General features: G+C 45.3%; 3 protein-coding genes across 3 annotated transcripts in view; 2 read left to right on the top strand and 1 right to left on the bottom strand.

The window, feature by feature from the left end:
* abca5 (ATP-binding cassette, sub-family A (ABC1), member 5) overlaps positions 1-5849 on the bottom strand; it is a gene marked incomplete at its 3' end in the record, with an annotated part of 26919 nt that extends 21070 nt beyond the window's left edge. The window contains exons 1-5 of the mRNA XM_083634943.1: positions 5712-5849; positions 3234-3423; positions 922-1095; positions 618-715; positions 1-214 (exon numbers count right to left, since the gene is read on the bottom strand). The exon at positions 1-214 is cut by the window's left edge and continues 13 nt beyond it. Coding sequence (XP_083491069.1) covers positions 1-214; positions 618-715; positions 922-1095; positions 3234-3423; positions 5712-5834 — 799 coding nt within the window. The 5' untranslated portion in view covers positions 5835-5849. The remainder of the gene's footprint in view (positions 215-617; positions 716-921; positions 1096-3233; positions 3424-5711) is intronic.
* Positions 5850-7916: 2067 nt separating this feature from the next.
* asb3 (ankyrin repeat and SOCS box containing 3) lies at positions 7917-15616 on the top strand. The gene is made up of 10 exons (XM_083636196.1): positions 7917-7998; positions 8597-8813; positions 11395-11565; positions 12282-12394; positions 12532-12664; positions 12845-13022; positions 13195-13407; positions 13517-13822; positions 14685-14818; positions 14922-15616. Exons 2-10 carry the CDS (start codon positions 8615-8617, stop codon positions 15104-15106), a joined length of 1632 nt encoding a protein of 543 aa, XP_083492322.1. The 5' UTR covers positions 7917-7998; positions 8597-8614; the 3' UTR covers positions 15107-15616.
* A 1152-nt stretch (positions 15617-16768) lies between these two features.
* Positions 16769-21296, top strand: part of pkd1b (polycystic kidney disease 1b) — a gene marked incomplete at both ends in the record, with an annotated part of 37726 nt that continues 33198 nt past the window's right edge. Inside the window, 10 exons of the mRNA XM_083635745.1 lie at positions 16769-16844; positions 17501-17681; positions 17769-17947; positions 18498-18616; positions 18764-18911; positions 19045-19310; positions 19456-20226; positions 20441-20575; positions 20789-20964; positions 21135-21271. Of these exons, the coding sequence (XP_083491871.1) occupies positions 16769-16844; positions 17501-17681; positions 17769-17947; positions 18498-18616; positions 18764-18911; positions 19045-19310; positions 19456-20226; positions 20441-20575; positions 20789-20964; positions 21135-21271 (2188 nt within the window). The remainder of the gene's footprint in view (positions 16845-17500; positions 17682-17768; positions 17948-18497; positions 18617-18763; positions 18912-19044; positions 19311-19455; positions 20227-20440; positions 20576-20788; positions 20965-21134; positions 21272-21296) is intronic.

The following is a 21296-nucleotide window of genomic DNA, read 5'->3' as shown; positions in this document are numbered from 1 at the left end:
CGTAGAGCCCCATCATGCTCATGGTGTCTTTGAGGCGGTGCTCCTTCTCGGCCGCCACGTTGACGATAAGGAAGGTGACGAAGGGTGTGAAGGCGAGCACCAGGTAGATGGAAATGAGGGCGTGAGGAAACTTCTGCACCTCCACAGAGCCCGGCTGGCCCATCATCACCACCTTCGGGTCCATCTCGCTCCACACCGACCGCTTCGTCTGCGTCTGCGCACAGGAGATGGATACGCTGAAGCAGCAGGTACCACAACCTACTCAAAGCTACAAATGATGTCCTTCCTTTGCCCTTGATCATTTAAAGAAATATATGATTACACACCCGCTAAAAAATCCCATACCACACCCTGACCTTAACATCTCATGATATTGCATATGGGGGCAATAACTTCATGCTATTCCTAAACCTTTTCAAGACCTAGAAATTATCCAATTAAGTTCCCATGCTTTTATTGGTAGATTTTTTTTTATATTCAAATCAACATTATACATTTTCCTTCTTAAGCAACTAACTGATCCTGAAGAATAGAGGTAGCCCTCTGTACGATCAAGTGGGTCCCCCCCCCCCCCCCCCCCCCCGGAGAGCCTTTGGGTGATCTTCTGCCCGTCTCACCTGGATGATGGCCGCATCGATGAGAGACTGGAGGCGGATGAAGCCAGAGAACCAGTAATTGGCTGCTCTGCAGTTCACTGAGCTGGCAAAGCAGTTGGCTGGAGGAGGACAACCACAATGACAAGAACCATATAGTCTGTTCAACTTCCCACTGCCGGATACAAATACAACACTTTCAACATCATTACTCAAGTGATAATAACAGAGATTTACACCTCAAATCTCGCAATTTCATCTCGTAAGTATTCATGTATCAGCCAAAAATATACAGTATAAAATAAAGACACGAGGAGCCATTTTTTACCAATAGATTCTGTGTAATCGCTGGGTAGGGGCAGCTGGTTGTATGGGAAGCGCAGTCTGTAAGAAGTGGCAGAGCTGTCCATGAAGACCACGCCAACATAGCCTGAGGGTTCATACAGACTGGCGTTCTCCAGGTCCTCCTCACTGGAAAACAGCTCCAGACGATCCTGCATGTCTGAAAACACAGGGAGGATAAAAGCTGCAGAAGCCAGCCGCTCGATCTTCTGCTGATCTCCACGCCTGAAGCAGAATCAACAAAGTCCAACCTTTGTGCAAGCAGCTAAATGACAAAAGCTTTTCAGTCCTTTGACACGTATAGATTAGATTTGATAAACACGAGTCAGACAAGAGAGCCGTCACCCGCTACGTTTCTTTAACTGCTGCAGATCAACACTAGTCAAGGATGACAGAGGGGTAATAATAATTAGGGCTGGGTTAAAAAAAAAATTGATTCTCAGATTTATTTATTTTTTAAATAAACATACGCTATAATATTATAGGCTGTGTGTGGTAGTTGAAACATAGTTTCAAGTTGACGTTTATTTATGTTTGTAGTTGAAACAAAAACATAAATACTGTAGGCTACATAAATGGAAATGTTTGATCATTAATATCTACTTTTAGAAATTATATAGGCTGAAATCAAATCACTGTGCATAATTGTGAAAGTGTCTTTATTGACACATGAAAAGGCTGTTATTTACCGTTTGTCACCACCTGGTGAGTAAATATATGTGTAACTAAAACCATTAAAATTGACAACCGGTCCGCAACTTTTTTTTCCATGTATCTACCGGTCCTTGGCGCAAAAAAGGTTGGGAACCCCTGTGTTACATAACTGGACAATCATGTAATTCCAGTTTCAGCTCAAAAAACATGTTTTAGTATCACTAACCAAATCGATATTGAAATTAATCGAATCGGAATCGAATCGAATCGGGATTAATCGATTCGGAACCTTGTGAATCGGAATCGAATCAATTCTTGAAATTTGAACCAATACCCAGCCCTAATAATAATGATACATTCAATGTACATAGTTGCGTTAATACACACACAATAAAATCATTGAATAGGTACAAAATAGAATAAGAACATAATAGTCATAACAATAAAACATAAGGAAGTGTGTGATTTAAAACTGGGAGAGTGATGAGATGGAGGGGAGGATGTTGAACAGGTGAAGGTGAGTTTAAAGAGGTGGGTCTTGAGGGGCTGTTTGAAGTGCCTGATGGATGTGGATGGAGAGGGTGTTCCAGAGGGAGGGTGCAGCAGCTGGAAAGGTGTCTTAATGGGGCTGAGACACAGTGATAACTAGAAAGGACTAGTGCAGAGGTTCTCAAATGTTTATCAGCCAAGGACCCCTTACAAGATAGAAAATATACCGGGGATCCCCTCATTCTGATTTGTGATTTTGGGCTAAGCTTAATTGTTTCCACGTTAACATGCTTGACTTGTAAATTGATAGGTTTGTTAGATTAGAATGTAATCCATGAACCATTTTAGATTTAAAGCATAAAATATTTTCGTTGAACTATGAAGCTTTTGCAACAACAACAACAAAAAATATATATATATATTTTCCTGAAAACTTTTCGCGGACCCCCTGGCCAAGTGCCACGGACCCCCATTTGACAACCACTGGACTAGAGGCAACGAAAGATGACTGTTGCATCGCCTCACGTGGGGTTTGTCGGGGCCAAATGGTTGCACTTGAACACACCGCAAAGACTACAGCCAACGGTCAACTAGCATGTACGTTCTCCGCCTGCGTGAGACCTACAGTAGGACTATACCAACCAGATACATGAAACAAAGCAGCATTTGCCTACCATTTTCACACCCCTCTTGCTGACCACTCAACAGGTTTGTAACATAATATAGCTACTTCTAATAGAGAATGTGTCTGATAAAAAAGTTACAAATGGCGCTGGCGTTGTCAACTTGCTCTTTTTCTTGTGGAAGAAGAAAGGAAGAGGCGGAGCCTGAAACATTAGGATAAACTGCTCAAGAGCCTTTCCCGAAGGCCACGTCGCCGCAAAAATATGAGCGTATTGGAATGATCAGATGAGATGAAGTTGAAAAATCAGAAGAACGTTTTTTTACGCCTTCTCTTGTGCACTGGTTCGCTACCAGCTGACCAGCCAATCAGAGTGATTTCTCTCGCTGACGGCCGGACAAAGATAGGGCCGCAGACGCTCCCAGACGTTGCAGACAGCCGGAAATGGCCGCGGTGGTGGTGTGTGTCTGGGCATTAATAAGAGTGATAATCGGTGGCTTCCGGACATGGGGGGGGTCACAGGTACTACTCACGCATCTCCTGGGCCACCTCCTCCATGATCTGGGTGGTGATGTTGGTGATGGGAGTGTAGCCCAGGCCCTTGAGGAAGTGGTAGTAGTCGCGATCCAGCTCCATGGTGCTGATGCCTCCGTAGTAAACGTGAGGGTTCAGGGTGCTGATGAGGATCAGGAGACCCAGCAGGAGCAGAGGGAGGATGAGCTCCTGCACACAGACAGACACACAATCACAACACTCAGCTCACATGAGGATACAGGACACCATGCACAAAGTTTGCCATACTGTTCAAAAGTTCTGTTGTATTCTAGGGTAGAAATATTCTATTTCATACAGAGAAATGCCTGTTTTTTTTATCACAGTGCAAAGAAACTCCGTCTACGTGTAGATGAAGTGCATGGCGGAGCTTTAGCATTGGCTCTTGGGAAGCAGCCAATGAAACAGGATTTATTGAAGAAGCACTGCAGTGCAGACTCAGAGGTGCTTTGCATTCGAGGAGTAGATGCTGAAAATAGGGGTGTAAACGGTTCACAAAGTTCACGCTTCGGTACGAAACAGTGATGTCACGGTTCGGTACGAAACAGTGGTGTCACAGTTTGGTACGTTTACGATACGGCGAAAAAGTAGAAATTCCAGAGAAATTCCCTTGATATTACAAATTTTTATTGACTTTTTATTTATTTGACTTATTGTATTATTTTCACAGTCTTGTTTAAAATTAGATTTCAATTTTTACGACAATGTTTTTTAACACCTTACATCCTACGTCCGTTTTAGTTTAGCATGATATCCTAGTCGAAGACTTGCACTGTCTGTTCAGCAGTGAAAGATGCGGATGGACACACGTGTGTCACTTATATAGAAGCGGCTGCAAAGCTTAAAAATACGTGGTGGTCTACGTGATTGGCCACCACAGTGTGACGTTGGGTTGCGTTTCTCCGAGAGTTGATTCCCATTTTTTTTTTTTTTTTTTTTTGCATACCCCCATGAAAATGAAGGGAGGACTGGCGTTTTGGTCGCATCACCGGATTTGGTGTGAATCCAGCCTAAAGGGAGGCGCTGTCACGTCATCAAGACCTGAACTCACATCTGTACATCTTGTACATCTTTCAAACGGCTATAGAGCAAGAGATATTTTAGGGCTCGCAGCTGACTCAGTTCCACTCCCTAAAGTGGATCAGGTATAACCAAACTGGTGTACAAAGATCGTCTCTAGGGAGTGACTGACACTAGGAAGCAAAGACCTAGGCCTCCAGAGATTTGGGTCACCAGAGATTAGTCAATGCACACAAAAGAATTAAAAACCATTTGTTTCTCCTTCGATACAAATCAACGGCTTCACCGTCAAACCAGCAAGGCTCAGAGTTGCACAAGCCACAATACATTGTGTAACACGGTTAATATGATTTATATTTAATAACCGCTCAGGGTTGTGCCAGGCTAAGACCACCAATGACAATCAAAAATGGAATCTCTGGTAGGTAAGAAAACAATTGGTATTATTTCTTGCTATTCTGAGCTGCCGCTTCCTGAACAGCAGTTTAATTCCAGGAGGCCTCCACTCCCAGGAAGAAAAGATGAAACAGAGAGAGACATTAAAAATGCATCAGTGCAACTTAAATCCAGATGAAAAATGTATGGTCTTACAAAGAGCAAAAGAGAGAGAGGGACGAGGTGAAAGCGGTATCATTTATTCAATTCCAAAATCAAACGTGTAGAAGTTGGGGACGTGCTCTACCGAGGAGAAAGGGTTCCGATTCGTTTGTATTGCCCCACTGCCGCGGCCACAGGTCCACAGACCTGTGTCACATGGTCCCCAGACCCGTGTCACATGGTCCCCAGACCCGTGTCACATGGTTGTGATAACATGACAACGTTAAAAGGCTCACTTAGCATAATCCCTGGAATAACCACAGAGACGGTGCTCTTCATTAAGCTGTGAATTGTACAACTGCATAAGTCATTATCCAGACTTTAACAAGCTCTTTTACACTTACACCCCATTTAGACCTGGTTTTTAAATGTGACCTGTATCCGGATATGTTATCTGGACGTTATCTGGATAAGGAAAAGTGCATGCTAATGCAAGGTGTAAATGCATCGTTGATCAGGATGTGGTCAGAACTTCCTGACCACATCTGGAGGTAGCCTGGGTCACATTGTGTTCAGATCTTTTACACCCCATTTACACCTGGTTTTTAAATGTGACCATTATCCAGATAACTTATCCGGATACAGGTCGCATTTATAAAGGTGTAAATGGGGTGTTACTTTGCAGAATAAAGCCTGCTGCTGCATATTTCAAGCCTACAAACTACAATAGATCTTCTGCTTATTGCCGTGGTTGCAAAGATAAGGTGTGGCCGGGCCATGAGGGCAATTGACGAATACAACAGCACAGCAGAATGGTCGACTTGGGTGAGAGAAGTCTGAGCACAGGAGAAATAGCTTGCATAGAAACATGTTCCGATGAATCTGTTGAAAAGCAAAAGCACCTGCAGACTCTGTTGCTTGGTCCTCCATTTGATGAGTAGGTTCTTGTAGAGAAGACTTCTGGTTTGGTGCCAGACCCCAGCGTCTCTTTTATATAAGGGCTGCATACTTGCAGCATCCCGCATCTGAATGACGTATGGACGAGAAGCCGTCTCCCTAATGTTGGGCTCAGCTGCAAGTCAAAGAAATGCCAACGAAATTAACAACTTCCCCATTACAAAAAAATATATACATGACAAAAATGATCAATGTAAGTGACTGCAATGATATGCCTCATAAAATAATGAACACACACTGGTATAGAAGATAAGACCCCCCCCCCCCCCCCTACACACAGAAATGAAACCAGGGCAGTAGGGATGCAGTGGTGAACCAAAAGAATGAATTTATAATTTGTCCATACAAAGAACCGGTCTAAACAGTTTCTACCCCAGTGGGGTGGGGGCAGTGGGGCTCACAAACAAGCCCCCTGCCCCTCACCCTCACACACACACACACACGGGAGCCCACACACAGATCCCCCTGCCCCCACTGACTTTGTTGTCTCCCCCCACCACACACACTCTCTCTCACTCACACACACACACACACACACACACACACACACACACACACACACACACACACACACACACACACACACACACACACACACAGATCCCCCTGCCCCCACTGACTTTGTCTCCCCCACCACACTCTCTCTCTCTCTCACACACACACACACACACACACACACACACACACACACACACACACACAGATCCCCCTGCCCCCACTGACTTTGCCTCCCCCCACCGCTCTCTCTCACACTCACACACACGCACACGCACACGCACACGCACACACACACACACACACACACACACACACACACACACACACAGACACAGATCTTCTAATCTTCCCATGCAATCATGTGCAGCAATACTATACTATTCTGTCAATATCTGCAATTCATGTATTTTGTTAATTGCCGGACCTACCACCGTTACCACACTTGGTTGTTAATACTTTTTATATCTTTATATATGTTAATCTTTGAATCTTGTACTATATATCTTATATTTGTTTATCTTGTATATGTAGCCAACTCTATCGTGTTCCTATGTATGTAACGTGTGCCCCAACCACACCAAGTCAGTCAACTTGTATGTGCAAACATACATTGGCCAAATAAAGAATTCCATTCTATTCTAAAGGTGTATGAATGTACAGTTTAACTGACTACACCACCACCAGATAGAGGCGGACGGTAGATGGCTTTAACGTTGCTGTATGTGCTGTGCCCTCCTGGAGGCAGGTTATCTGAGGAGACAGCCGCACTAACCACGGTGGCTTTTAATAAGGTGTAACGTTATCACACAAGCACTGGAAGAAGCCCAGTGACCAGCTAGCTAATGTTAACGTCAACGAACCTGTTGTTGGCAAGGCTAACAATTCTGTCTGCTATCCTGTTCATTCGAGGCGCATAGCCATTCGACGCCTTCACACACTAGTAATTGGGACGATATGGTAGCTAGATAGAAACATGAACCGACAGCAATTTGACGCTGGCTTCTTCTGAGCTCGGCAACTGATATCTATCAGGACGTCCACTGACTGTCACTGTACGCAACAACACAAGCTAGCAAGCTAGAACAGCCGATATATCATTAAAATTCACATCAAATACGCTCTGAAAGAAAAGTAAACAATCAACATACTCACGTATGAAATACATAAGGCATGTCTTTACGCGATTTTCTGATTCAACGGCCTTGCATCTCAGCTTGAGTTGTTATTTTGTGTCAGAATCAAACCTGATCCTTCTTTTCCTTCTTATTTTTCCCGTCGCTACTTCCGCCTGTCAAACGCAGCAGGAGCGGCCAAAGAACGTACATTGATGAGATGTGAGGTCACACCTCCATTGTTGTTTGTTGACGCAAGGCTGATTTTAGGGGCCAAGATGGCGCCAGCGCTGGTTTGACGCTACCGCAGCGCCTCTAGCGGCTGTTTCCAAAACGTTATAGTTTAAATTCTTTCCTTCCATCATCTTTGGAGCGGCTCTGCTCTGCCCCCTCATTTCTTCTTCTTCAACACCACCGGCAGACTGGCTGTAGATGCCTTGTGGCGTTCTATTATACAATCCATGCTTGTGGCACATTGCTGCCCCTCACAGGTCCTTTGTGCCATCTGCCATGCCATATCATTCTGTGTTTACGGAAGAAGGCTGCTGAACTCGGTACAGCGCGAAACGAGGTCTACTCTGGCAAGCACTGACACACACCATTCCTGATTCCCACTGTTCGGGTAAACCATTTTATCCGAAAGTAACATCAACTGGGATTAGCTATAGCGAGGTAGCGAATTCTAACTATATCGTTGACGCTAGCCCCCGGACCGTTAGTTAGCTTGGTGGCTACAGTTACCTCCCAGGGTGGTCAAACTCGTTACTAGCGCCTTTTGTGTCCTTTTTGCTAGGGTAATGCGATAAGTGGGGTAATTCTTCTTTGGGGGGGAGGGGGGGTCGACCGGGGCAGGTCAGTGCAAGTCACTGACCCCCCCCCCCCCCCCCCCCCCCCCCCCCCACCCCCCCCCCCACACACACACACAAAACATTGAGCTCCAAATTGTCTCCTTTGGCATGTATGCTTAAGTTCAGTAAGATAGTGATGTTAGCTAACAGCTAGGAGTAGTAAGCATTGCTTACTACTAGCTGTTAGCAAACACTATCTTACTGAACCTTGGATTTGACAGGCATGATGGGGAAATCGTTAGTTACATTAGCATTAGTGAGAGGGAGATCATATCAATAATGCAATTATTAATGGTGGAAATGTATGTTGTTGTTGTTAGTTAACATTTACAGTGAATCCATGACTCCACCATCTCTCCTTGTCGTTTACAGGTGCGTTTGGCACAGAGGATGGACTTCACGGAGTGCTACACAGACACCGTGTCCAGTGTTGCTGCTGCAGCTCGTTCAGGCTCCAGAGAGCGAGTCAGGAACCTGATCCACAAAGGCTGCAGTGTGGACAGTAGAGACAACCGTGGCTGGAACGCCCTGCATGAGGCGGCAGCCATTGGCAGCAGGGAGTGTGTGCGAGAAATCTTGGCTGCCGCTGGTAGGCAACGCCCATTCCCAAACAACACAGGGTTAATATAGTTGTGTTTGATTTTTGTTGGTCAGATTACTTGGCTGAAAATATTCCCCTCATTATCGTCCATCAAATATCTCATTGCTCATCTCGTGATAAATCACAGTCCACTCCCACAGTGACATTGATCAGTGGTGTAGTGGAGGGTATACGCAGGTAGACTGAGTCTACCCACTTATTTTTCAGATGGTTTTCTGTCTACATACTTCTAGCGGCAGATTCCACCAGGAAACGTGGCATTATGACCGCGAGGCGGACACCGGAGCTGGTCGCAGTCTGTCTAGTGAACGCCTGTGTCCACCAGACGCGTCCCCGAAGCGGCTCTCCGCTCTGCGCCACTAACGACTCATGCACACCACGAAACGCTCGGCGGCATGCCTCCTGTGAAAGCCTCTTTGACGCTGCATCTTGATAGGCTGTCTTGCTCTATTTCCGCGTCTGATTGGTCCATTTCAACCTCGCGCCCCCTGCCGCAGGAACCGCCCAGCGTTTCGCTGTCGCAGACTAGAGGCGGCTTGTCTCTGAGCGGCTTAACGCTCGAAGGGCGGGACCAGGGCGGGACCTTTCGTTAAGCTACCCAATGACAGCTCTTCCTACACATTTCCTCCCCCCACCCTTCTGTGTGCATCTACCTGAAAACGTTTCTACAGCTCCAAGCTGGAAGCTGGTTTCCACACCCACAAAACGCTGCGACACAGCGGAGAAGCGATTTTGCCATTGTAGGTGTGCACGAGCCGTAAACACAATCGGCATGTGTATTTTCGCTTCTCTCTTTGAGTTACGTCAAGCAGCACAGAGCTAACCTCGCGTCACCAGGCTCTTCTCGGCGAGAAAGAGCTTGGCCTCCGTTTACAATGGGATTTTGTCATTCGGCCTGTTTCCGGCCTAGAGCCCGCCCTAGACAGGAAACATAAGCAGCGGAAACAGCTTGTTCACTTGAGAATCAGACACAACGAATAAGAAAATAAAACGGCAAACAACAAAACAAAAGATGGACGTACCAAACAAAGTTTTTTATTAAGTTCTTGTAGAAACATCGCGGATTCACAATATCACATATTTTAAGCCAATACAGAAGCTTTACTTTTCAAACAAATGGCCAGTTGATGGAATAGTTATAGTTGTCTGTCCGCTGTTATCGATAATAGAGGATCAAGTACAACAGTTGAAGCATCTCTGCTGCCTGTGCTGGGAAAGAGTCAAGACATGGACATTGATCATAAGATTTCACATGGCGAGTACTCCATTGTCTTTGGCTCTCCAGAAACCTTCCTCGGCAGTGACTACTAGAGAAATGTGCCAACGCTACTATACAACTTGTTTTTGTTCTTTTTATCAGGCTCTAGCTAATGTAACCTCGCCGCGTCAAGCTAACGGCAACAAAGACGTTTTTTGGCGCACTTGTTTCTGGTATTGTTTCCTGTTTCCTTGGTTTACGCCGTCATGGCCAAAAGCGGAGTAAAGCGTGCCCAGACTAGCACAGAGCAGATCGAGCTGGGCAGGAATTCACGAGAATAATCAAATAAAACATCCTGTCGATTTTCAAAATAAAGCCTCTTACTGTATGTCAACATTGTCAAGAGAGAAACAGTCACACATTGGGGGGGGGATTTACCCTGCTTTCTATAATAATTAATAATGCATCCCTCAATTACTTGAATGCTTCCATTATTTTAACAGCTACTTGGGTTCAAATTAACTTAGTGACATGGTTTAAAATGTAAAGTAAATTACAGTCTACCCACTTCTCCAGGGACCACTACACCACTGCCATTGATCAGCGCTCATTTCCAAGATGGCTGTCAATTAAAGTCTTATAGTCATATATTCCTTCTCACCTGTAGTGCTATTTATCCATCTATATCGTTTTGTGTTAGTTGCCTGAGTTTTGGAGATATCGGCCGCAGAGTTTCTGCCTTCTCTCCAATACAATGGAACTGGATGGCACTCGGCTTGTGGTGCTCAAAGTGCAAAAGAAATACATTTGATAAACTCAACAGCAAATGTCTCTTTCCAGAAATCATGACCCCGTTACTCAAGATAATCCACAGACCTTGTTATGAGCAGTCTCATGGAGGAACTATTTTCTTTCGACCGAACTACAGCCGCTAGCTGCTAGCTAGTTCCTACAAAAGACTGCAAAAGAAAATAGTTCCTACATGAAACTGCTCACAACAAAGTCCGTGCATTATTTGAGTAACCGGGTCATGATTTCTGGAAAGAGACAATGCTGTTGAGTTTTTCAAACATATTTTTTTGGGTGCTTCGAGCACTACAAGCCGAGTGCCATCCAGTTCCATTCATTGTATTCAAGAGAAGGCAGACATCTCTGCGGCCGATATCTCCAAAACTCAGGCAACTATCCCAAAATGATATAGATGGATAAATAGCACTACAGGTGAGAGGAAAAATATGTATTTTAGATTTTAGGGTGAGCTGTCCCTTTAAGTCGATAAAGTTTAATCCGTTTTCCTACTTCCCCAAATATCCATCACACCTACCTAAACACAACCTTTGACCTCCCTTTCCCCCACTTGTGTGTAAGCAGCAGGCTCGTCCCGTGGCTGCCGGGCCTATGTGGACTCTGTGACACACGAGGGGGAGTCTGCATGTTACCTGGCAGCACAGCGCGGACACCTGGCAGTGACCCGACTCCTCCTCAAAGCACATGCCAACATCAACCAGCCGACCAATGACCTCTCCTGTCCCCTCTATGCAGGTATCCATGATAATAATAATAATAATACCCATTTATACTATTAGGCACTATTCTGTCTAATTTCTTTTGTTTGTCGTTTGGACAATCAGTTTTCTCTGTTAAAGGAGCAAAACTATGGAACAGTCTACCTACTGAGCTGAAAACACAACATGATTTTAACAGGGGTATTAAGTCCTGGTTAAAAGAGAAACAACGTTGTTCTCACACGTAATACCCTTGTAGACCTCTGGTGGTACTCTGTGTATTATGTCTGTATTGTGTGTACATCGTGTGTACACTGTGAATCCTTGAATACCTGCTGTGAACATTTTGTGACAACTATGAATGCATTAATTGACAGAGACACTAAAACATGGAGGAGCAGCCCTAAAAGAAGCTCTCTTCCATGTTTTGGTCAAGATATCTGGTAATTAATGAAAAGGCGTGACTTTGGCCCTAAAAAGTCTCCAGCATCTAGTACCTCCTTGTCAATACATTTGTATGTATATCTTTACTCTTGTGGTTCTTTTTGGGTATGTCCTTTGGGTTGTATTTTAATGTAAAAGTCGCCTGTGGGCAGGTGTTGAAAATGAGCATTCCGTGCTATAAACACTTAACACTGTGTATCTGGTTGTTGTGCATGCATGTATGTTACATCTCCAATGCTCTGTGGTGTCCATATCAAATAACCCTAACCTTATTATTCATCAATGGCTGTTAAATATGTGTGTAAACAGCTGTAGATGGTGGGCACAAGGAGATGGTGCAATTGCTGGTCAGTAAAGGGGCAGAGGTCAACGGAACCCACACTGCATCCTGCTGGACCTGTCTTCATCAAGCTGTGTATAAGGTCATAACAACACACACACACACACACACACACACACACACACACACACACACACACACACACACACACATACACACACACACAACTCTGTCCCCGGCATCCTTCCTAGTAAAACATGTCTTCTTCTTCTCCCTCAGGGTCACAGTGACATTGTGCACATACTGGCTGCTGTGTGCCACCTGGAGGCACTTGACGACCACGACATCACCCCTGTCTTTGTAGCTGCACAGTATGGGCAGCAGGACTGCCTGAAAAGCCTCGTTGATGCTGGTAAACAGCTGCTTTTCCATCCTGGCGTTTGCATGTCTGTAGCTTTAGTGTGACTATGTGTCTTTCTGTTGATTACTGTAGTCGTTGCTATTTAATGTCGATTAAGAGGACTCATAAATGAACAAATAACCTCAAATAAAATCGGCAATGAATTCTTTTTGATTTGGTTTCCAATTGCAGGTGCGAGTGTCAACGCTCAGGCAGCTGACCTGGCCACACCGCTCTTTATCGCCTCTCAAGAGGGCCATGAGGGTTGTGTGGAGGTTCTGTTGGACCACGGGGCAGACCCGAACCTGGCTTGTAGCCGTGACTGGCCACAGCTCCCCATCCATGCCGCTGCTGAGTTTGGCCATAGCGGGTACTGATCCATAAGTCGTCTGTCAATGACTTTGGCTGCAACTAAACCTTGTTTATCCCAATCTCCCAGACCGGTCGTCATGACGACGTGTCATCAGATAAGCATATTGTCCCATCCCTACTTTGTTAGGAGGAGCTCTTTACAGATGTACTACTTGTTATTCATTTTCCAGTATCCTCAAGAGGCTGATAGCTGTTACGGATCGTGTCTGTGACTGCGGCGAGGGCATGGTGAGTCCGCTCTATTCGGCTGCAACACACAGCAGGAGTGTGGAGCTGCTCTTGAGGGAAGGTTACAGCCCCGACGCCCAGGACTGCACACACATCCTGGGCATGAGTTCACCGCTGGAGAGCGCCTATTGTCTGCGTGACGGATACAGGTTGAGGTTGTTCGACAAATTCCTGTAACTGTCCCCACGCACTCCAGCCATAATGCAATATGCAAACAAAAACACACCCGTTTGCTCCTAAATCGGGTTCAAAAATCTCTTCCAGTGAATCGGTGAGGTTGCTGGTAGCCGCAGGAGCAAGTTTGAGCGAGGACGCTTGGTCGTGTGCCTTGGCCAAGGACAAAACAGATCTGCTACAGCTCATCCTTCAGCACAGGTGGATCCCACCACCACCCGAGAGTTGGAGCAGGACCCGCTCTGTGCCAAGTCCATTGAGGAGCACTGCGTTAAAGCTGCAGGAACTGAGGGCGCTGGTGTGCGTGGCACTCCGTCAGGTGCACAGCGCCGCCTACTGGCTGCCCCTGCTTCTGAAGGCAGGACTTGAACCCTCTTTGCTGCTGCAGCCCAAAGTGTGAGTCTCTCTCTCTCTCTCTCTCTCTCTCTCTCTCTCTGTTCCCGACACTACGTTTCTATAGTAAATAGTGACTAGGCTAGGTCGGATAAGAGGAAAGACTGTGTCTAGCCCAGGTCCCAGCGCCAAAAGTCTCTGCCGTGGCACCTGTTCACGTCAGCACCCCAGTAACTACCATATTCTGCCAACATGCCAGGGTGCCAAGGCACCCACCCCGACGCCCTATGGTAGGCTGTATGATTGAGAGTTTAATCGACAATCGATAAATAGCTGTTAAGAATTTGATCGATCAAAACGTATATTAACCGATTAATCGACAATGTAGGCTATCTGCTATTTAAAAAAAACAATTGCTGAAATTATTTAGCACCACAAGGGCAACAATTAACTTTCTCCTCTTATACAGAGGAAGAAGAAAGACGATTAAGCAGACAATAAGTCAAATTACACCCAAAAAGACAACAGGATTCATTGTAAACATTCTAATACCTGTTGACATCCAGCACGTCTACATGCATAATGACAGCCAATGTTAACGCACAAAGTTTGGTTGGTTGACTTGTTGAGTAGGCCTAAAGACAGGTGTAAAAACCAGCATTTTGTATTTTGTATTTTGTATGTCAAAAGCTGTTTTTTTTATATAATGACTACTCAATTAATTTATCGTTAACATGACCAATTAATCAATTAAGGGAATTGATTAAAATTTGCATCCCTTATTGGGAGAATAAGTAGGTTTTGAGTCTAGATTTGAAGAATTCAACAGATTTAGCTTCCCTGACTGGAAGATGACTGCATAGGACTATCAGGTGCACATAATTGATCAGCGTTTCTCTTTGCTCGTGCCAAAAATGTTTTTTAGGGTTGAGGAGGCAGAGAGTGAGGTGTTGAATTACCTGCTGGGGTTTGTAAACTGGTCGATTCTGGCTCCCCCCCTAAAACATATTCTGGCCCGGAGACTTGAGGAGAAGACCTGGACACCGTGGCCACATTTAGGTACAGTGATGAAACATAATGGTGCCGATTCATGAGGTCTACTTCTGTTAATCTGTAGTAAATTCTCAATGATGACTTTTCCTCTTCCTCTTCCTCCCTCTAGAATGTGTCCCCTGTCTTTCCCACCTCTGCAGACTGCAGGTGAGGGCAGTATTGGGATTGGATGTACTGATGAGGACTGATGTCATCCAGCAGCTTCCTGTACCTCGTCCACTACATGGTTACCTCCAGTTCGCCGATATCCAACAACCTTCTGTCACCCACTTTATGGTGAATGGACATACATGATTGATATCTCAAAATTCTCTACAAAGTGGGCGAAATGCTCAGTTGTAAGTCAAAACCACATCACGCGAGATGTCACAAGCACTGTTATTAACAAGACTGGGATCAAAATAAAATGCAAAGACAGGGTTGCCTTCCCTGACTATTTGATGCTTTCACAAAATATTTACACAATGAGGTTTTTGATCAATAATCATTTAATGATGTTATAAGGACTAAGTGGGTAAAGGCAAATAATAGGACAGCTAGAACTACCTAACCTAAAAAGCAAGGTGGGAAGAAGTACTGTACATTCCTCTACACGGGGGGGAGAGGAGTCGAACAAGATCCCGAATTAAATGAAGACTAGAAAAGATACCTGCTGAGTAAGCTTGAGTAGTGGGCGGAGTATTTTCTTTTATTTAGATAGTTTCGGAATACTGATTCTTGTACCTCTTGTATTATGTTATTCTAGATTGTTCAGTAATGTTCATTTTATGTGGTGAGTTACTGTACGTCCTGCTTTTAAGACCAGGGACCATGTTTATCATCCCTTGGGTTTGCTGTCTTTTATATCCAAATAAAATCCAAATCAAACAGTCTGGTAAGTTCCAAAGATTTACATGACTTTACTGTAAGGCAGCCTTTATGCCTCACTAAATGTCCATGTCTGACTGACTTTGCAATCCTCTGACCGCGGCAGGGCCTGCTGGCCCAGCGCCGTGGGAAGAAACGCTCTTGTCTTCCCAGAGAGAAAGAGACTCGTCTCCATAGTGACTGCCTGACCATTCTCTGCTGCGGTAGTCCTATCGCTGCCCTCCCTGAGCTTTATCTGTCTCATCTCCAGGCAACCCACATGGCATGCCTCCTTTTCAAACTAGGCCCATTTCTTTTGCATTTGCGTCACAAAGTTATTGTCTGCTTACTGACGAGGTTGTGGCGTTAGTGGGTCACATGCCCAGGCAACACGCCCTCATGACATCTCTTTTCAATGATTGGCCAGTAGGAGAACACTCTTGATTCCTCCAAATTCATCCATCATCTAAAAAATATATATATATAAAAAACAATTAACAATTCAATTAACAATCAACACCAACATTTCTATGACTCTTTGGGACTTGTTCTTTAAGCTCTATCCTGCCTGAGTGATTTCTATTGAGTGCCACGGGTTTTATAGCGTGGCCATGAGAAACGCTGGCCTCCTCTCTGTCCACTCTGCTCCTATAGCTGTTGCTGAGAGACAAAGTAGAAGGTAGCCAGGCGCTCCGACAGAGAGAGCAGGGAGAAGAGGCCTTTAAAACAATGACACCACCGTAACTCAGAGTGTCCACGGCTGGGACAATGGGAGGGGGGAGGATGGGGAAGGGGTGCGTATAAAAACAGATTGTAAATGGTGTGAAATGAGTGTGTGTGTTTGAGAGAGAGGGAGTGAGTGAGAGAGCTGGCTTTAAGACGAGGGAGAGGGATGAAACGGTGACGTTTAAAATTTAAACTTCTACAAGAACATTGAGGATGAGGGGAGGGAGGGGGTCTTGTTGCAATGAGAGGGACAAGGTGAGAAGATAAGAACATAGGCAGATGGACATGGAGATAATGGGAGTGCAGCTCCCGCAGTAGTGTACAGTCGTTTTAGTAGTAGTTTTTTTTTCTTCTTCTTCGGGGGAATAGTATGTGCTCTGCAAGATGACGGGTACAACAGCTTCACAAAGCCAGGCTCTACTGTGGACTCTGTGTGTGGTTTTGACCGCTGCTGCTGGAGGTGAGAGGCTTCATTGTGTATTGACCTGGGCTCTATGTAGCTCTATGTATGTTACATACTGTAGGAATGCACAGATGGGACTAATGCATGTTCAAAGCTCTGCTCGTCAAGTCTCATGAACAGCTGATTAAGTCTAAAAATGAAATTTTACGAGAAACAGCATAATAGAAGAAAATATGCAAACGAAACAAAATCATTATAAATATTTTCTTATTAATTGCCTGATTAACTCATGTGACTCGGAATAACAAGCTACACCTGTGGGGGAAAACCTTTTTTTTTTCTCCCTTTAAGTGTTTTTGTTTTGTTTTGTGACTGAGGGGATGGGGGATTGGGGTGAGAGATGGGAGGGAGCTGGGAGTGGGTATATATACTTGTTTACAAAATAATATATTATTGTCACAATCATTTTCGAACTGAAAGCAATAAAAATATTGTAAAAAAACAACACGCTACACCTGTTGCTCTCGAATGAACTACCCACAGAGATTATGAGATATCACTTTTGTTGATGTGGAGCACCACTCACACTGAAATACTGATAAAACATATTGATGACTGATATCATTCCACATTTGATAACTGCCCAGTGTTGAGACATGACTATTGCACGTGCATGCTATTTTCAACTCTTTCTAATTATTATTGTGGTCCAGAGGAGATTCCTTGTCCACAAGGTGGTCAGATCCACCTGGCCACCCTGCGATGCTATTGGCTCTCTGAGACACCATCACCCTGGTCAGTGGCGCGGGACTCATGCCGCGAGACCCAGGGAGGGGATCTGGCAGCTGCTGACAGCCCGGAGGTCCAAAGCTTCATCCACTACTCCTTTCCAATGTGAGTTCTATACACAGAAGGCTCATCATCAAATGACTTTTGGCTTGCATGCAGGTACCCATCCATGCCTACCCTTTCTCTGTCTAGGAAAACCACTGTGTGGGTATGGCTGCGGAGAGCAGAAGGAGAAGAGCCTGACCAGGTTGGGGTTATGGGACCAGTGAGTCAGGGTGTATGTAGTCAGATGGCCTTGGGCACACTGGGGCAGTGGAGGAGCGCAGGATGTATTGGACAGTACCTCTTCCTATGTGAAACACAAGTCACTGGTAAGACTGCATTGTGTTTGACATGAGAAAGCCACATACACAGCTTGATGGAACATCATGCAGTGATTTTGTGACGTGTTGATAATGATTGGTTCCATGTTCCAGGCTCAATATGTACAGTAGGCCATGGTGCTAGTAGGGTGTTACATTAATTATGAGTTACTGGCTAAATCACATCAAAATGAAAAAATATTGGCATGTGTGTGTGTGTGTGTGTGTGTGTGTGTGTGTGTGTGTGTGTGAGTGTGAGAGAGAGAGAGAGTGAGTGAGTGTGTGTGTGTGTATGTATATCTATATATATACATACATGCAGACAAACACACACACGCCAATATATATATGTATATATACATATATATATATATATATATTGATTGATTGATTGAAACGATTTATTTCAAACAGTTAAAAACAATACATAAAGTGAAAAAAAAACAGTAAACATAACAGTCTAATAGACTTAATCAAAAGGAAAATACGTAAACTCAAACATAAAAAAGGCGAACTGTTTGAAAAGTATATATATATATATATATACTTCTTTGTGCAGTGTCCCTACCCTCTAGGGACAGTTACCTGACAGGATTGGCTCTCATGACTGGCGCCTACGCTCGGGCCCAGATACACACGCTCCCCACTGCCCCAGACACCGGACAACTCAGCGTGGAGGTCAGTGAGGTGTCGGTCTAAACAAAGATGATTGAATGATTTATTGGTCTACTTAGAAAATAATCTTCTGCAGCTTTCAGGGAGGAAACGGAATAAAAAGTCAATTATCCTGACAATTGTTTGCTTATGTAAACACGATGCCCACAGATGCAGCTGTTCCCAGGTTTGTGGTCCAGCCATGCAGGCCATTTGGTATCAGTGGAGCTGGTGGTGGAGCCCGGCCCGCTGGCCACTCTGGCTCGGGTCCAGATCCTCCGGCCATACTGCAGCCCCAGCCACCACCTGGTACCTCCAGGTACCAAAGCTTCAATTGTATTGAATGATTTGGTGGGACATTTTTACGATGAATTACTTTGTCGTAATGAACGATATATCGGTTCTCCCCATTTCCTCAGCAGTCAATACGTAACCTCTTCTTTGCTGTTCAGGTTGCAGCTCTCTCCTCAATCCGTTCAGCTGCTGCTCCGCAGTGCCCCTGTGTAACACCACAGGAGGCTGCAGCACGGGCCTGTACTGGTGCCATCTACTGGAGGCCTGTGTGCCCATCACCAGCCCGTGCAGCCCCTACGACTCCGCAGCAGGGGACCGCAGCTTTGCTTTGCCCCCCAGATACGCTGCAACACCGCCCTTCTACCACCTGGTGGCAGACTTGCCCTTTAGAATGAACCCCAGCTCTGAACGAAAGACTATTAGTGTGAGTTGACTTCAATTTTCTGCACTAGCAACTTTAGCAGATATGCTTTCTGATGGAATTGGGCCAAGTGATATCCTAATAACACCAGTTGTGTTGAAATAGAATAATTATTTCCCCCTTTTTCATGTTTTCTTTTCTCGAACAGCTGGTTCTGCCACAGAGAGAGATCATGGTGTATCCTGATGATATTGTGGCCATACAACACACTCGTGACTCAGGGACGTTCCTACACTGCCGTGACAGTAACGCCTCCCTCAACTCCAGGTGGCGCCAGAGTTACCTGTCCTTGAGGGGCACTGACTGGGGAGGTTGGTGGGAGGGGGGCCTCTCTTCCCTACCACAAGGAGGCCAGTGGGTCGACGGGGTGGTGTGTGATTTAAGAATGCTGTATGTGGACATGCTGCATAGGGATAACCACGGCCTGAGTACGGAGCACAATGATCTCAATGACTTCACCCACACAGAGACCACCACAACCCCTGATATTAGGGCCCTAACTACTGGTCATCCTCCAGGTTTGAGTCCCATATCTGGGCTTAACATCATCCACCCTCAGCCTGATGAAAACAACCAGATTCATGTCCAAATCAACATCCCAACTCTCATTGTTGTCCAGATCCTATCTGGACAGAAAGCCAGTAGCTCATGGTCAGCCCCTGTGCTCCGAACGGGGGTGCCGTTCCTTCCGTTTTGCCCAGAAGAGGTGGCCCAATCTGGGCCTGGCTGCCAGAGAGGGTCCTGGTTCTCCTCTGTGACCCTGGTGCTGCCCTCAGCAGGGGTTCACACTCTGGACATCAGTGTGGTGAATACAGTGACCTCTCAAAGTGCCATTGTGCAGGTCTGCGGGTACGAGGCAGTGGCAGGACTTAGTGTAGAGCCACATGGACACCTGAGGATGCTCACTGACACTTCACAGGTGAGAATGCACACACACACACACACACACACACACACACGCACATACACACACACACACACACACACGCACATACACATTTCACACGTTTGACGCACAATTTTCTGACATTCTTTGTGTCAGAGGAATCTGGATGTTGAAACTACAGTTTTCATTCAACCTTTTCAAAACGTCATAGTTTCTCTCACCGTGCTCTAATATTTGAACATCCTAGTCCTTTACAGCCAAAGTGGAGAGTGGTTCCTCAGTGAAGTTCACGTGGTGGGTGATTGACAATCTGGAGAAGTTTGCCTATGAAGGGGACTCTTACAGTATAGTGTTCAAGAAGCCTGCTGAGTATAAGCTAAAGGTAAGATGCTTTATTTCCTGCCATGCTCTTCAATTCGATCAGTTCTGATGATGTTTTTGAAATTTATGGCAACGGGGGTGCTAATCTGCCCTTGGCAACGACCAAGATACCCTAACATGGAATTGGCGAAGTACACTTGTGGAGAAAATTGGGGGGAAATCCGGGAATGTACTGCACTATAATCGCCACGCTGTAAACTGTCTGTTATCTTAGGTGACAGCTTCCAACCCTGTGAGTTCCCAGAGCCAGCAAATCCTTCTGACCGCTGATGAAATGGTCCCGCTGGCTGACCCAGAGTTCCTGTCTCTCAGTGAAGTCATAGCTGTGGCTGCCACACACCTGTACACCCTCAGGGTCAAAGTGGACATCTCCATTGCAATCACCTTCAGGTCAAAAAAAGCCTTTCTCTGTGAAATATGCCATAGTATTTTTCATAAGTTCATCAGGATGCCATGTCAATATAATTGAGCAAAAATAATACTACTTGCAGTCATAGTTGTGGTTTATTATACGTTCTGGTTATTCTATATTTCCATGTGGCACATGTCACATCGTGTAGGTGGGATTTTGGGGACGGGAGTGGCGAGGTGATCCATACCCAGCCTGCGCCCTGTCACACCATGGAGTGGCTTGTGGAGAGAGGAGAGAGACAAGTGTATGTCCAGGACTCTGTTAACCACACCTACCTTACCCCAGGTAAACACACACGCACACGCACGCA

Source organism: Poromitra crassiceps (genome assembly GCF_964638095.1).
Source record: "Poromitra crassiceps genome assembly, chromosome: 4".
Taxonomy (NCBI): domain Eukaryota; kingdom Metazoa; phylum Chordata; class Actinopteri; order Beryciformes; family Melamphaidae; genus Poromitra; species Poromitra crassiceps.
Note: the sequence above shows the minus strand (reverse complement) of the source record. Positions and strands in the feature narration are given on the sequence as shown.

Coding starts and splice junctions, on each gene's coding strand:
- asb3 (XM_083636196.1), top strand. CDS start 8,615: ATGGACTTCACGGAGTGCTACACAGACACCGTGTCCAGTGTTGCTGCT. Junction 8,814..11,394: donor AGAAATCTTGGCTGCCGCTG/GTAGGCAACGCC, acceptor GTGTGTAAGCAG/CAGGCTCGTCCCGTGGCTGC. Junction 13,823..14,684: donor TTGCTGCTGCAGCCCAAAGT/GTGAGTCTCTCT, acceptor AATGTTTTTTAG/GGTTGAGGAGGCAGAGAGTG.